The sequence below is a fragment of the Echinococcus granulosus genome (assembly GCF_000524195.1).
Source record: "Echinococcus granulosus chromosome Unknown EG_S00061, whole genome shotgun sequence".
NCBI classification, from domain to species: Eukaryota; Metazoa; Platyhelminthes; class Cestoda; order Cyclophyllidea; family Taeniidae; genus Echinococcus; species Echinococcus granulosus.
This window is the reverse complement of record NW_020170441.1, coordinates 323,320-339,316: the sequence shown is the minus strand read 5'-3', so window position 1 is coordinate 339,316 and position 15,997 is coordinate 323,320. Positions and strand designations below refer to the sequence as shown.

Genomic DNA, 15,997 nt, shown 5'->3' with positions numbered 1-15,997 from the left:
TGGTCAGACGATGTTTCAAATACCTGTGTTCTCGTGGAGGTTTTATATTTTTGTCTGGGTGGCTTGTGATTGAAATTTACCCCTCAGGGCCAGACGCCGCATTATAAACTTTTATTTCAATTTCGCTGACATAGATATAGTCACCGGGAATTTGAGCGTATTAAATCAGTACGAAAGTAAGCGCATTCGCAGAACTTGATCTTATTTTGGCCAAATAATGAGTTTGTTTACCTGCCCTCATCCTCCGTACTCTCCTGATACTCCTCCGAATGTTAATCACCTTCCCCTGGCAGCATAAATATCCCGACCACATGTGAAATGGCGTAGACAGTTGGGAAGTAAGGGGGAGATGGAAGCGGAATTGGCAAGGGCTGATTTTTTTTCCTTCTGGTGACAAGGCGTTGCTACTGTTCTATGTCTCGTTGGAAGAAGTTGATAGATGACAGTGGTAATTAGTTTAACCCGCAAATTACATTTTAGGAGGTTTTCTGCTTTTTAATTGACACTATTTTTTGTATTATCACTACGCAGAACCATCAAACTTAGTGTTACCTCACAGTTTATTATATTACCTCACACTTTATAGTATCAATTCGTTAAAAAAATCCTCCTCATTTCAACACTCATTCACAGGTCCCTTATTTACGGCATTTTGACGTCTAAAAGACGTGTGTACTACTTGATATGAAATTAGAGTAAGAGCTCACTTTCCGATTTGTAAACTTATTCAGTTGGTGCAAATTGAGGCTGCAGCCCTTTCTTCTAAACCGCCTTTTTCATTTTCAATTCAAAAGATGTTTTAGTCGAGGCTGTTATTACAGCGTTTTTATTTCTAATAGTCCAGATGCTGCATTGGCAACACGGAGGCCTTTCATCCCACCGTGGAAGCTTCGAAGTATTCTGCTTTTCACTCATTTTGTATGCTTCATAGTTTTCCATTTTATGAAAACATTCTCGTAGCTACTGAAGATGAGTTGGGCAAAGATGATCCAGTGCTGGAAGCCTTCGGTTCGATGCCATCTCTTTCTTCAGCTTTGAGGAAAAAAAGGATGCTGTCCTCTTATCAAGCATCAGGTCGAAATTCAAACGATGAAAATGATGCAACTCAAAAATCGTGTGGTACGTTTCGGTGAATGTTTAAATTTCGACATAACTTGTTTGTCGAATTTTCGGCATTATGTTTTTCGGTGTTTAAGAAATTCCTGCAAATAAATGCATTGTCTCAGTAAATTAGAATACAAACTGCAATCCAACCAAAGGCTTTAGATGTATGTAAATCGTTTGGCTTAAGTACCTACATATTCCGAGGACTTCACTTTTCTCCCAGTTTGTGTGCTCATTGCCAATTTGTCGGTTTTGGGTTCACCAAGTGCTTGAATAGCAAGCTTATATTTCGCGTTTACGAATTTTTTTTTGTAAATTGGCGCCTCCTGTAATTGTTCTAATTTTTTATTTTCCTTTGCATTTAGCGATAAGGCTCTCAATGCATACACACCTGTACATTCATGTTCTTGTGCCAGTAGTTTGTTGCTACTAGCTTCATTTTAATGTTGAACCTTTGTAATGACAAGTTCGGATTATCGTACTTTTCCTTAAATTCTAACATACTAATTTTGAAGTGAAGTCGAATGGGAGGGTAATTTTAGACTTCCATGAAATCAATGCTTCGCTAATTCGTTTGACTAACCGAATTTGGAATTGATATTAAAGTTAGGAAGTTTTTTCGGCCTTAGTGTACTTAAGATTTTAAATGGCCGAGGCCATAAGCTCTTACATGTACTCTACTGAATCAATTTTCCCCTGACTTGGCTTCTTTTTGATTTGTATTATGAAACAAATTGTTTTCTGAAATTGTGCTTGTGTTTTTCTCTGATCCTGTGCATTGAGTTGACGAAAGCCAACAAGTTTCTCTCAGTTCGTAAGTAGATCGTTTGTCGCTGGCAATGTACTATTTCCTCATAAGCAGTAGGAATACGTTTTGACCTTGGAAGTCGGATTCACGATGGAAGTCCTTGTCAAAATAATTGCCTCCTAAAGTTTTATTTCAGTAAAGGCCGTTTGCTGATTATCGAATCACTGTACTCAGGATTTAGACCTATTAGAATAGTGATACTGAGAGCTAATCACATGTTCTTACGGCTTTGTCGTGATTTATCAATTGAATACTTGCTTGTTACCAGATTTATAATTTGGTGAATGCTTCAGGGTTGCCGCTATCCACTTGTCAATACTCCCGCTTAACTAGTCATTGAGAGGTATTTCCACATTATCGAGACGTTTGATGATATTCCTTACTGATCTCTCACCCAATTCATCACCAGATCCAGTGCTTGCACCGACTCCTAAGAACCCCGACACTTTACTGGACTCCACAACACAAGAAAGGGAGAATCTAGCTCCGGATATTCGCAGTCCTTCCCGATCGTCCCCTACCGATGGCTTTTTATCTAAAGAAAAAAACAAAAAGGTCTGTCGAGTACTCTTTGATACTGTGAAATCGGCTGACCACTAAAGTTTGGATAACCAGTATTCACTACTGCCTTCCAGATAGCAAGTGGGAGCGAGAACGATACAAATGTTTTTCTTTTCGTTGCTAACATAAGATAATATGGATTGATGGTTTTATTTAATCTATTAGATGTACGTTGATTAGGCAGCATCAACAGGTTCGTTCTCTTGTTGTAACTTGATTCAGTTTCGATTCAGTGGAGTATTATTTTTCTTTTTCTATAAAATCATTAGTCTTCATTGTTCGTGGATTCGAGTTGTGCTTATTCATTCCACTGTTTTGTTTACATACGATCGGCTGCTTGTGTAAAAACTACAGGTCGTCCATAAAATTACATTTAAATCTAGATAGAAAAGGGTTTTCTTGCATAGGTTCTTCGCCAGGTTTCCATCTTGTTTAACTGAAGCCGTTTAAGCGACTTCTACATGTGATAATAAGATACTCCGAGGTAGCGTTTAAGACGGCCTTCATCTGCTTTGTAGGTCAGTTAAATTCTCTTCTGCCTTATCAGTCTAATTTCGAGGAAGCTGGGCAACTTGCCCATCCTTGTTATACATTGATCCTGCTATCCCAAGTGCAGTTTGAATGACCTAGCAAGAAATTTGAAACCAAGTTCTTTTTATTCCTTGGACTGCCGAGTAAGCAGTAGGCGATCCCTTTGTAATTTCGTATGTCAAAATTGTGTAGTTCAAGTTGTCATTGCCTCCATGGCCACAAACATCACTCCATCATTTTCCCCTTACATGATAGGAGTTGTTAGCAACTTTTCTTACCTTATTTCAAAATTTACTCACTTTACCGGGGTCAGGTTCGGTTTTTTAAATTCTCGTGTTTTTTGGATGAACTCGCATCGTAATTAAAGCTAAAGGTGAGGAAGATCGCGTTTGTTTGGGAAGATGATGTGATGTGCCTGTGTTTTCCAGACCCGCTTTATTGTGTGTAGCGCTTAATTACCACTGTATGCGTATTAGTGGAATAGTGTGGCGCCATTTCCGCGCATGCCCACTTCATCCCACATATTTCTTGGTTGTTGAGTCACACTAATAAAGATAGCTATGGTACTTACACACTGAAGTTTATTCTCCATTAAAAAATTTGTTCTGGGCATAACTAATTCCGAAAAATTTCCTTTTTATAATCAAATCTAAAAACCATCACTAAAATTGTTATTATCTATTTTGTATTTAAACGAACTACAGAATTTCGTTTCATACTTAATGAGGGTGGCTATTTTGTTAAAAGACCTTTGTGCTTCCTTTATGACTACCGTTTTGGTCGGCGTGCATAATTTTATGAGTTGGTTGGATTTCCCACTTAACAGACCCTTAATACATTGAATGTTGATTTGTAATCTTATGAGCATTAGTAAGGCATATGATCTTGCTGACATGAAATTGCTTTCCGTGTTATTTCAGTTTGCAGGGACTGCGTTGTATGCTTTGCGCTAAAGAATCCTAAAGGTCTTAGGGGATGTACCGGCTAGCCAGCTTTGATATTTCTATGCCCTATTTGTCTGGCGATACATTCGCCGAACTGTCCTCTCTCGCTTTCATAGGAGGACAAATTTTACTCTGCATTTTAGCTCAGTTCCGCCGATGATGACGATGTCAATGTGAAGACCAAGGTTTGTGTGTTGGTAAATGATGCTGTTTTGCCAAGAAAATTGGCAAGACCCAGGACTGAACCTCCACCTGTCGATTTCAAGCGGTTCACCAAGGTAATTTGGTTTTATTGTCTAAGTTTGTAAATATGTCGATGGTCGTCTTCAAGGTTCTAGGTAAGATTCTGAAAGGCAGTGATTGCGTTAGTTTCCTTCGAAATCAACAGCAATTTGTTACGGCCAAAGGTTGATTTTGTTGGTTTGTTTGTTCACCGTAATCACACAATCGATGGAATTAGTTTAGAAAAGATAACATTTTAGTAGATGGAAATTATTGAAATATTTAAATGTGAGAATTTAACTTAATAAATTTTTGTCTTCTCTAGGCATTTGGTAGTGAATTTACTGAGGTTTGTGCCCCGTTTCCTTTAAAAGTAGCCTGAAGCAATATGTATGATTCTTGACGTATTACTGACTTTTAAAAAGTAATCAAACACCTATAAATCTGCCCTCGTTAGTTGTAAGGTTGGCGTCCACCATCAAGCCCACTCCTATCGTGCCTTTATTTCATCTTCATTTGTTTGTCACCGTGGTAACTTCCAAATTTTTGAGTTGTAAAGATTGCGCTAGACGGCTTATATTCATAAAATTTATAGATGTGGACTGAAGTTTTTGTACCCATTAAAGAGATATACTAGTTTTTTATGAATTTCTACTAAGTTGGGATTGACGGCAGTGACCATTACGTTAATTTAAGATCTTTTGTCGGTGCCTTTTATTTGGAGGAGGTTTATAGGCGGGCTAAGTCCCTATCAGCCAGATATTTTCGGACTCACGCTAATGGATTTTATGTCTCATTTAAACATTACGTTTACTTTATAATAGATCTTGCTACTACTGGGGATGATAAAATTACTTTAACGAATCGAAGGGATGGGTTGGAAAACACCTGGCATTCGACCGTGTTTGCGAGAATAGAATCGCAACTATTGAATCGTCGTGTGTAGTGGATGCTTCCTGGTGAAGACGCAATCTCTGCAAGGTTGAGGAGAGCACTTGTGAATTCATTTCGACAATTGATCCATAAAAATCTTACAGGGGAGTAGCGAAGCATGATGGAACAAAAGCAAAGAACAAGGCCATAAGGGAGAAGGAAGCATGAAAGCGAAGACGCTTAATAAAGCAAGATTGTTCTGGAAGTTTCTCATGGTGGGGCATCAACTATTTTCCATTTTTTACCCTCTTTAAAATGCAGAACTAATTAAAAACAGGGAAAAGACTATGTCCTAGAGCGGTTGGTCACGCTTAGAAGCGCCTATATCGGACAGTTGCTTACCTACGAAGATTGATGCAAAATCCTAACCACTTGGCTGTGCGTTAATATTAAGATACGCTATTTTAAGAAAGATGCTTCCAAATGAAGTTGAAGTGACAAAGAGTCCTTGTCATCCTTTCTCCGTATTAATTTTCACAAACTGATTAAGAATTTCCATCATTTATTTCTCGTCGATTTTTGAGAACTTTCAGTTACCATCATTATCTCTGCAGTCTTTTTCCTCAGAGGCGCGTCGTGTCACTTATTGTGGTCTTCGAAATTAATTGTGCCTCAAATGATTGCTTGGTGATCTGTTAAAAAAAACGACTCTACTTGGGGGCCATTTTGGCCCGAATTCACATTTCTGCCTTCATTTATTGATGATAATGACTACTGTTTAACTTATTTGAGATCTGATTTTGGGCTGTTATTGTAAGTTAGCTTTGAAGATTTCTTTTCCCATCTACTTGAAAGTGAATCACACTTTCGCCACCGGGGTCTGAGAGGGCAATCAATTACCCTCCCAACCGGGCGCCTTACGGTTCTATTATAACACCAATTGGCATGAATTTTGTGGGATTTGTATATAACATGCCAAATGGGTGGTATAAGTAATTTGCAAACTGACGCGTGTACTTTATCGCCCCAAAACCCACCAATCCGTTTGCTATACAATTTGTTGTAACTATTTATCATTAACTACTGCATAGCGATGCCAAGCTTGGAAAGGAAAGTCGCGGCAAGCCTGTTAGATATGTTCAATAAACTTGTTCCTGACGAATGCATTTATGTGGGAGATTTCTTGATTGGTTTCAATCGCAGATACTTTTAACTAGTAAGAATTTATGCAATGAAATCCGCGTTAGTGCATTTTATTTATAAGGTTAATAATTTTTATATTTATCTGTCCAATGGCTCTTATATGCATCTTAGAAGTGTGACGTGCCTTCCAGCTTGAGTTAAAACGCGTGGGATACCGCCTGTACTGCCTTGTAATTCCAGTTTCGGCTTTTGTATCAGCTTCTTGCAAATGTGATAGGACTTCCTCCTCCAATACCCTACTATTTTGCTAGTGCTCTTAAAAACGAGCTTATTTTTAAGAAGGCATTCTGTTTGTGCCATCGTTGAATGTCGCTCTAATTTCCCTTAGCCTGCTAATAACGGGAATTCTGTTTGTTTCTCTGTCTGCGACTAGGCCCAAGGGAGGAATAAAGAAGTCTGAATAAGTGAATTACACCTCTGGGCCCAGTTTTGGTGCAAGTACCGATAGTCCAGTTATATATTCCAGTCTAACGGCTATTTTAATTGTAAACTCAGCCAGTGTGCCATGTAACTACCGATTTTGGTTTCATTTGGGAGCTATTTTCCTTTGATATTTTCGTCAGTTATCAACCCAAAACGGTACACAGAATACCTGCTACTTTCCAGCGAATCCTAATGAGGTGTAGGCGAATTTATAAGGAAATTGGTTCTAAAAGTAGTTCTATTTAAGTAGTTTGGCTCTAAATTGTGTTGTTTTGAGGAAAATCTTTTAGATTATCCGTTAAGACCCTTATGTTAATCCTCAGAAGTCACATTAATCCAAATAGCTCTTTGAGGGTTCGCGTTGACGGAAAACCATTTTTGGCGATCGAAGCATGAGGTATTTCCAGAAAAAAAGTCTTGCATCCAATTTAGCAAGTTTTTTTGTCGTTTAGCGCTTTGACCGCTAATTCCTTGCTGACTAAGGAGTTCACTTCCAAACTTGATTCTTCAACTTTGAGTAGTAATTTAAATATTATATGATTAAAAATTTGGTGTGTGACTTCTCTATGAATTCATGTTTATTTTACACTATGACAATTTTTTCCGGCATAAGTTTGAAGGGCATGGGCATTTCTGTCCCTTTATTTCCTTATCCTATAATCTAATTTTTATCTCTAGGTTTGGCCCACTTGTTACGAGGGAGTATTGGGTGGAAAGAGGAGGAACAACACTGGGTCAAAATCGCCAATTGGAGTAACTCTGGTGCCATTTAGGTCGGATTCAAAAATGATCGCTGGACCTCTCAAGTGTCGTGCTGAAGATAGTCCCTCTCAACCGCTAAACGAGGATACCGCTCTCATTGACAAGCTCTTTGAGTGAGTTAGAAGACGGGACTTTCTATTTATGCGCAGTTTTAGTTGTGCGGACTTTCCTTCTAGCCAACTTACTCTCACATTTTCCATCATGATGTCTTTCTCTGCATTTCCTTTCCCCATGCAGAGGAGCAGCTCTTTCCACTTCCTACATAAGGAGACTGCTTTTTCCTCTCCACAAAAACGTCTCACAAGGCAATAGGAGGCGATGTGCATAAGGCGTGTGCACGTGGAGCAGGCTCTAATGATCTCCCGTGATTTATGTGTCGAGGCGACAAGGAGCTATTACTCGCGCCGCTGTCTTTGTGGTGTTCATTTTGCTGAAACATCAACCACCGTGATGCATGCGCACTTACGTCTGTAAGGTTTTGGGTCCCTTCAGTCTAGAATCGCACCCTCTGTTGCAGGAAGCTTAATTGTCATTTGCACCACCTCATTTCACCACACGAGATAGCATGTTCTTTTTTATAGCTGAAACAGCTAAGTTGTTTTCTTTGGATTTTAATTCTACTGAACTATCGTGAAAAATTGTTGACAATATCACAAATGTAATGCATAAAAAGACATCGGGAGTAGCTTCGGTGCGTGAGGTACTTATAGGAGTAGTCTCGTGAATAATGTGTAAAAACAAATCCATTGATCATGGTAATTTACTCAAATGGAATGAATTACTGCAACAGGGCTCCCGTATTTTAAGACATTTCGTCACAGATGCGCTTATATTTCTTTGCATTTTCCCCTTTTGCCTTTATTAACACTTTATGAGGACTTGTGACTTTATTTCGTTTTATTTAGTTAACAGTATAAAATGTTGAAATGTGGAAACTCTGCGATTATTTGCTCTGACGTGTTGTTTCCACTTGGAGTGGATCCCAATTTTTTTTAAATAAGTCTTTGCAATCTAGACTATGTAAACTTCCACCCATCAAGTCTTTGAATTGTTGTTGTTGTTGTTGTTTGCGCCTCTGGCTGCAGTTGAGTAAGATTTTCATTTTAGACCAACAGGGGAGCACATGCTATTCAATCTGCCTCCCAGGGCGAGCTGCGACTGCGCTCGTTTGTGATAAAAGTACAAGCTTTATATGTCGTACAGTCTAGTCCGGGGCAGGCATGCGCATGGAGCAAACTCGCATACTTTCTACATTGATTTACTGTTTTTTTGGTCAAATCTTTCCTTAAAATCGCTTTTGTTGCGCTCATCTACTTCTGCAAATCAAAATGCGTACTCTGTACCGGCTCAAATTTTTAAACATCGGAACTACAACCTTCTAATTATCCACTTGGGATCTGAGTAAAGCTTGCAATTTTAGCATACCAAATCAGGTAGATGCTTGCAATATGCTTCATTTTTCACCATAAATCATGTTCTGAACATCATGATACTTTTGCAATTTTTAAAATTTATTTCGAACGAGACATTCTGGAGGCCTTCATCTTGGTTTATCCCATCGTTGCAACGCTGGAGTACCATATCAAAATAAAGGTCCATATGTGCGACTAACTGGCACCACCGAGTGTGTTGATGTCCCTAGTCGAGACTTTGTTCAGTTCTTGTTAAAGCCGAAATCTGCGTAACCTGCAGTGTCATCAAAATCACATTTTTGCACAGACTTTCCTACTTCACCAAATAAACGTGCACGAGACCGATTAATCGCAAGAAACAGCGCAGTTGACTCCATTGTACACAAATAAACGTTTCCTGTCCCAACATTGGAAGGTGACATGCATTAGCATTTTTTATGTCATTTTGTTTTAATTGTACCTCATTTGGACCAAAATTATGCGGCTGGCACGGGGTGATAATCCCCGCTTTTGCGCCATCGCTAGGTGCACGATTTAGCACTCTCCCTCGCCTTGCTCGGCTAGATGTGTATGAGTTCAATAGAGAGTTAATAAACAAGTAAGTAAATAGGAAAATCAGTCCGTAAAATTTACTTAAATGAATAATTTTAGTGGATAAATATTTGTCTGCTTTGTCATCTTACTTGTTTGGCTGTTGCTAAACCTGGAGGATATGTGAATTTGCTCACGATAATTTTATAAGCCTTGCTTTTCTTTTTTAGCGAAATCACCGCTCTTCCCCGGATTCGTCGCCGGTGATCTGTTTTCTATTCCATTTCCTCGCCGTTTTAATTGATTCCACCTTCCCCTGGGTGCGAGTTCCGCATTTTGAAGTGGTGCCAAGCTGGGTTAGTTGCTAATACACTGTTGCGAAATTTCTAGGTGCTTCGAATAAAAAAAACAACCAATAGTCTTACTTGCATTTCCTGATTTTACATACGGATCATTTGTTGATCGGATCCTCCCTGTTGGTGGGCGTCTTCTTTCCGGCAAGCATCCTCGCTACCTTGACTGGTTATCGGTGGAATTAAGTGCCGCTTATTTTTACTGATATCTATTTCGAAAAACCGACTTAAAAGACCATGGATTCGGTGGCACCAAACGCGTTAAATCGTTATCACTTCCTGCCTACGTGAACTCTTTGGATGCACCGTGATGGCAGTCTGAAGATGTTTCCAAACGTGAGGCGGATTTCTCGTTGGTCATCCTTATGTGTCGGCCGAATCGCAAGCGACAGAAAAGTTGGTGTGATCATTTAAACGACCAAAGTCGATGCAGTTCTGGTACAGTGGTAAATGTGGGGTTGTTAGACGACTCAGGCGATTTATTCCAAACTATCTCAGAAACCTACGTGAGAGTAGAGTTGACTTGGCAGCTGACTTTGCTGGCTCGTGCGCTGTCGTCTGGCCAATTTTAAGCGCTGTGACGAGTCGCAATCTCTCAATTGGTGTTTCGGAAAGTGGATCTTGGCACTCTGCACCGTTTCCCACCTATTGAAGCGTATGTAGGCGTAAGCGGTGTCTAGGTGGAACCACACTATTCCGTTCCATTGAACCCACTAAGTCGATCTTGAGGCAGGCTTTGAGAGGTGGACTTGAGTGAGTGCGCCTACTTAGCAAGCACTTATCGCAGTGAAGTAAATAAATGTCTTGCTTCGGTAAATTGTAGAGCGGAAAGGGTATGGATTTTTCAAAAAACCTACATATTATTTTGTCGTCCGATAAATTGTAAATTTTGAATAAATGGATAACCATCAGGCCTGGATAGGCTGATGCAGCTGTGTGTGAATTCTCAGCTGAGATGGATTGACATCACGCATCCAGTATTTCCACTCAGGTGGAATGTCGGCAAAGAAACCGCGTGCTAGCTATTAAGTCCAAATGGAATAACTCGTGTAACCCTTCAGCAGCAGCAAGTTTTTGGTATCGCCAAATTGCCTTAAAGGAAATGTTGCAAATCACTTGAAGGGTGTCCGCAGTTAAACAATTTCCCCTGATAGCAGCTTCCCAGCTCTCTTCGGAGGTGGGGAGTAGTCGCAGTAGGCGTTCCCTCCGCCCCATCGATTTGTGGCCATGTCACTTTGATCACCTCGTGACCACGTGCGCTATCCTGGCGCGTGGTATAAGAAACACCAGCCCTCCACTGGGAGATGAGCAACGGTTGCAATTTTGTGTACACCCTACCCGAGTATGTGCTTGATCGAATCGTAATTATAAACGGTAGCCATGAGCACCGTGTAAGTGGATTTAAACTGGCCAAAGCCAGTGACTACTTCAAACGCCAATTAATTGAGCTTCGAAGGGGTGAGCTTGAAAAGTCACGAGTTCGAGAGGAGGAGGATGAGAAGCAAAAGCATTCCCGACGGGCTCGTGCTCGAAGTCTCTGCGATCTTCAAATAGAACCCCTCCACGTCAGTTATGACGATTTAAGCGGTTTCGAGATTATGCTGTCTTTTACTCACTGCTCTGACGAAGCTAGGAAAGATTTGACAAATACCTTGGACAGCCAAAAACTAGTCTCCGTTTTGAAAGCAGGATCCCATTTCGAAGTGCCGGATTTGGTTGAGTATTTTATTGATGCCATGAAACAAAAATTATCAACGCACAACGTTTGGACCTACTGGACCGCTTTAGAACCGATCTCTGAAATCGCACCTATCGTGGCAAATCACTGTCGAAATTTTTTGCTTAATCACTTCCTTGATACTTGTGCATGTGACGATTTCATTTTGCAACCATTCGAAAGGCTGGAGCCTCTACTGCGTGATGACGCATTGAACACCTCTAACGAACTAGATTTATTTAGGCAACTAGAAAGGTGGGTAACAGCTGATCCTTCAAAACGCTGTTGCCACATTAATGAACTTCTTGGTTGTTTGCGACTGGGTCGTTTGAATTTAGATGAGTTTAACCAACTTAAGGCTAGTAATCTTATGTCTGAATACTTGGATTGCTGCCGCAAAGTTCTAACCATCGCCCAGTCCATCATCGAATCCAACGGCGCCGGTTCCAATTCGACAGCTCACCAGTCAGGAGATGATGCGGAAATGCAAGCTTACTTGAAGCGTCCTCGCCTTCCTCATGCAGCGATTTTTGTAGTAGGTGGGTGGGAGGGGAATCAAGATGATCCGAACTTTGGTCCATCCCGTGCGATTCAGGTGTACAATTCACGGAGTAATACTTGGCGTCGAATCAACAACGATGGAATAGCTCTCGACGAAGGTCATGCTTATTCGGGCTGCGTACTATACAAGAATAAGATTTACGTAATTGGTGGATATATTGCTAGTGGACCCACTCAGATGCTCAAGGTGCTTGAATTGGCCACAGGGACGTGGAAGCACCTTTCTCCAATGCACGAAAAGCGTAATTATATATGCGCTTGTCTTCTAGACAACGCTATATATGCGTTGGGTGGACACAATGGCCGGCATCGTTTGAACACTGTAGAGCGCTATGACCCAGAGCAGAATAACTGGACGTTTGTATCACAGATGAGACAAGTGCGGAGCGACGCTGGAGCTGACTCTTTAAACGGGAAGATCTACGTTTGTGGCGGATTTGATGGACATCACTTTTACGATTCTGTTGAGTGTTATGATCCAAAAGTGGACCAATGGACTCTTTTGGCTCCGATGCAGAATATTCGAAGTGGTGTCAGTGTGACTGGTTTCAACAATTGTCTCTATGCTATTGGTGGAAATGATGGCCTGCAACGGTTGAGAACAGTTGAACGATATGATCCGGAGACTAATCAGTGGCAAACAATGCCCTCGATGATTCGCCAGCGGAGTAATTTCTGTATTGTATCCATGGATGATAGCATATACGTGATGGGCGGATGGAGCGACGAAACAAACTCCACAATCGCTCTTGTCGAAAAGTGGGTCCCCGGGATGCACAGTTCCTGGGAGCAAGTGAAGGAGCTTCATTTACCAGCCAGTGCCAACTGCTGCTGCGGAATAAAAGGTCTTGATGTAATAAAGGACTTTCTATGACAAGAGGCAAATTCTGAATGGCTGCCTTATTCTTCCCCTAAGTAGAACATTGAAAAGTCTATGCCTCTGAATGTGAATGCATCGTCTGCTCATTCTTATGATTTGAAATCTTCAAAGTACAGCAGCAAATGTAAATGCAGCAGGACAAATACAAGGAATCCTGCGACTTTCTTAATCATACTTCGCCACTTTGTACGCCGACCTTTTGATTCTTCTATCAGATGTTTAATTTAGTCAACTTTATTGGGTACAATGACTGATTTAATTTGAATGCCTAATTCATTATTTTCCGGAAGATGTAAAATCTGGTGCAGGGATTAAAAGACTCCGTTTCTTTCTTCGTTTCATGGAGCATCAAACTTCATTGCACTACTGACTTCGTGTCCATGGTGCATGCATTGCCACCTCTGTCGATGAAAGTGACTTACTTTGTTGTCAAGCCAGAAGGAATTTCTGTTTTGCTTTTATATAAAGTCCCGACTTCTGTTGTGAGCCTTGCGGTTGGAGTGCAGCATGACTTCCAAACCGCGATCCTTGTGTGAGTATGCTAGTGTCCATGCGAGTGATGTGTAGGTGATCAGTCCCTTATAAAAGTGATGAAATACACCGTAAAGTGTTGTTGTCTATTGTGTGAATATTCGAGATAGCTGGGCATTCGAGTGGGAGGCGGCTGATTTTTAAAGTGATGAAAACAGTCCACTTAAACTAATTGTATCATCTCCATAAACTTGGCAGTATCTTTAATGGGGTATAGAAAAATTCTCTATTCGAGCATCTTATTTAGTCCTTTCTCAAAAAGTGGATTATTTTAGCTCCAATCAATTGTCTAAAATGTAAAAACTGAATAAATTACCATTTCTAACATAATCTCAGTTACCAAATGAAAGTGGAAATCAAATTGGCTGTTCTCTGTCCTTCACCCTGCATTGCAGACCTATTGCTCTGGATTCGAAATTCATTTTTCATTGCTTTACCATGAAACTGGTAATACTTCAAGCTTTATACAGTTTTTAACTTATGAATAGCCAGTGCTTAAAACTGCAAAACAGTCGCGGTATCCCAATAACTGTACCGCTGAAGGTGGGGAATTTTATACCCAAATCTTACCCGAGGCGTGTCTAATAAAGCTGAAGTGCTTTGCGGTTACTTGCCATAAAGAAGTTTGAGTTGTCCCGGTGACATTAGTGGGAGCTACATATTAAGGGCTAAGTAAGGCCATCACTAAACCGCAAAAACTGGATAGCCTAGGCTGCAAAGAATCCATTATCCGTCAATATTAGTGTATCTATTGGAGTTTAATGCAAACTTGGTCACCCTTCCCCAGGGTAGCCAACCTTAGTTACATATCGCCCACTACGTAGTAACAGATTGCGAAGTCTTGCTATGAAAATTTAAGAACCCCTTTAATATACAATATTTATCTGTGGGTTACTGCAATGCTAAAAACAATGTCTTTTGTTTTTACCGAAAATCCAATTCTCTCCGGTGAGTTTGAAGAAGTCGCAAATAGTTCACGGAAAGGTATAAGATTTAATGCAGCATTTGAAACCTTCATAACCAAGCATTAATATACGAATCAGGCAGGTGGCTTGCAGGACTCTCGGTAACGGGTGGCGCCGCCAGTGAGTCACCTTGATGGGATAAGCGGTTTTGTCACGGAACCATATTATCTCTCTACACTCCTTGCGGTTTACGGTCGCCTTGGTACCCGAACAAGCAAGTATTTTCCCATTTCGCCTTGATGAATATAGCGAGGCAACACAAACAAGTCATCAAATGCAATCGTTATTCTGCCTTTGGCGTCCCTCGTGGGTCTTATAATCTGCCATAACTTATCCAGGGATCCAAACTGGTTGCTGCATATTCTTTCATATCACTTATTTTAATGCAGAGACGCCTCAACGGCACATGTTTCTTGTACCTTACCTAAAAGCATCTGCTTTCACCAAGTTGTGTACGCCTATACTAAACAAAAAGTTGCAGAGACTGTATCAAACCATGCGCATAAATAATAGATGTTGCTAACAAAACATCAAAGACCATATCAAACCTTGCAAAATTCATAGTCATTTTAATCTGTTTTGCATTACGCTGCTCAATTTAGCACGATCATTTTAAAAGAACCTGAAGCTATATCCCTAAGTTATACTACTCATGAGGTAAATAAGTAACTCGTATTTGTTTTAGGTAGGTCGAAATACATGGAATATTTGCCAAAAAATCCCAAAATTGTAAACTTGTATTTTAAAAATTCTATATTTAGTGCTCGACTCATAATAATTACTTACTCTTGCATAATTACTGGTCTGCTTTAGTGTACCTGCATGGAATCATGCAAATCATGAAATCATACTTTTGAGGTAAGTGTCCTTAAATATTGTCCAGTAAAGTAGAAAGTAATGCACATGATAATTTCAAATGTACCGGCGCTCCTTGAAGTGCGATATTTTGAGGACGGTCTTAACATCCTTTTATTATTGCTGTCTTGAGTATAATTAAAAGCGAGCGAAGAGGATAGAGTGAATGCTACGTACTAGTTACGGGTCTTTTATTTAGCCACAATAAAAGTGGTTCTAGCCGCCTTTCCATTTGATAGTGCTTAATATCCCAGCTCATCACTGTTGGCCTGCGCTTAGACTGGTGTCGTGATGAATAACCTCTTTCCTGTTGACAGCAAATGTCAGTTTCGACATCGTGTAGACAAGTTAGTCATGTCAGCTACAAATAGAAAGCGCGCGATTTGCACACATCCTGCATGCCCTTTATTTTCTACCTTCCAAGTCTCATAAATCGCAACGCGCATTCTAGTGGGTTTTATTCCTTAACATGATCATATTGTACAGGCTCCTAAGGATTCATTTCACTGATGCCTTCTTGTACATGGGGTGCACATGACCAAAACCCAAACTTAAAGGAGGAGCCATAAATCTAATTATAGAATAAAGGGGTCTTCGACAGCCTTTTAACAATGTCTCCTTTTTGAACTTCATTGGTGCTTCATGTACGCACAGAAAGATTTGAATGGAAGCCTTCCGTGTGCTGCTATTTTTAGCGTTAAATGGATTGCATGATGCAACGCTGAACGATCATTTGGTTGAAACCCCAAACCATGACTCTT

The 15,997-nt window shown here is 40.3% G+C and overlaps 2 protein-coding genes across 2 annotated transcripts in view; both read left to right on the top strand. All coding sequences in view use genetic code 11, as the record gives it.

Annotated features, from left to right (window-relative positions):
* The window catches only part of EGR_06673 (Nibrin), a gene marked incomplete at both ends in the record, with an annotated part of 13,004 nt that extends 2,625 nt beyond the window's left edge, over window positions 1-10,379 (top strand). Inside the window, 5 exons of the mRNA XM_024495922.1 lie at window positions 961-1,008; window positions 1,040-1,119; window positions 4,092-4,226; window positions 7,348-7,544; window positions 10,226-10,379. Of these exons, the coding sequence (XP_024349688.1) occupies window positions 961-1,008; window positions 1,040-1,119; window positions 4,092-4,226; window positions 7,348-7,544; window positions 10,226-10,379 (614 nt within the window). The remainder of the gene's footprint in view (window positions 1-960; window positions 1,009-1,039; window positions 1,120-4,091; window positions 4,227-7,347; window positions 7,545-10,225) is intronic.
* Window positions 10,380-11,325: 946 nt separating this feature from the next.
* Window positions 11,326-13,858, top strand: EGR_06672 (Kelch-like protein; the record flags this gene model as incomplete). Its single annotated transcript, XM_024495921.1, has 4 exons — window positions 11,326-12,687; window positions 12,925-13,009; window positions 13,664-13,712; window positions 13,753-13,858. The coding sequence occupies 4 exons, from the start codon at window positions 11,326-11,328 to the stop codon at window positions 13,856-13,858; spliced, it is 1,602 nt and encodes a 533-aa protein (XP_024349687.1).
* Window positions 13,859-15,997: the final 2,139 nt, after the last annotated feature.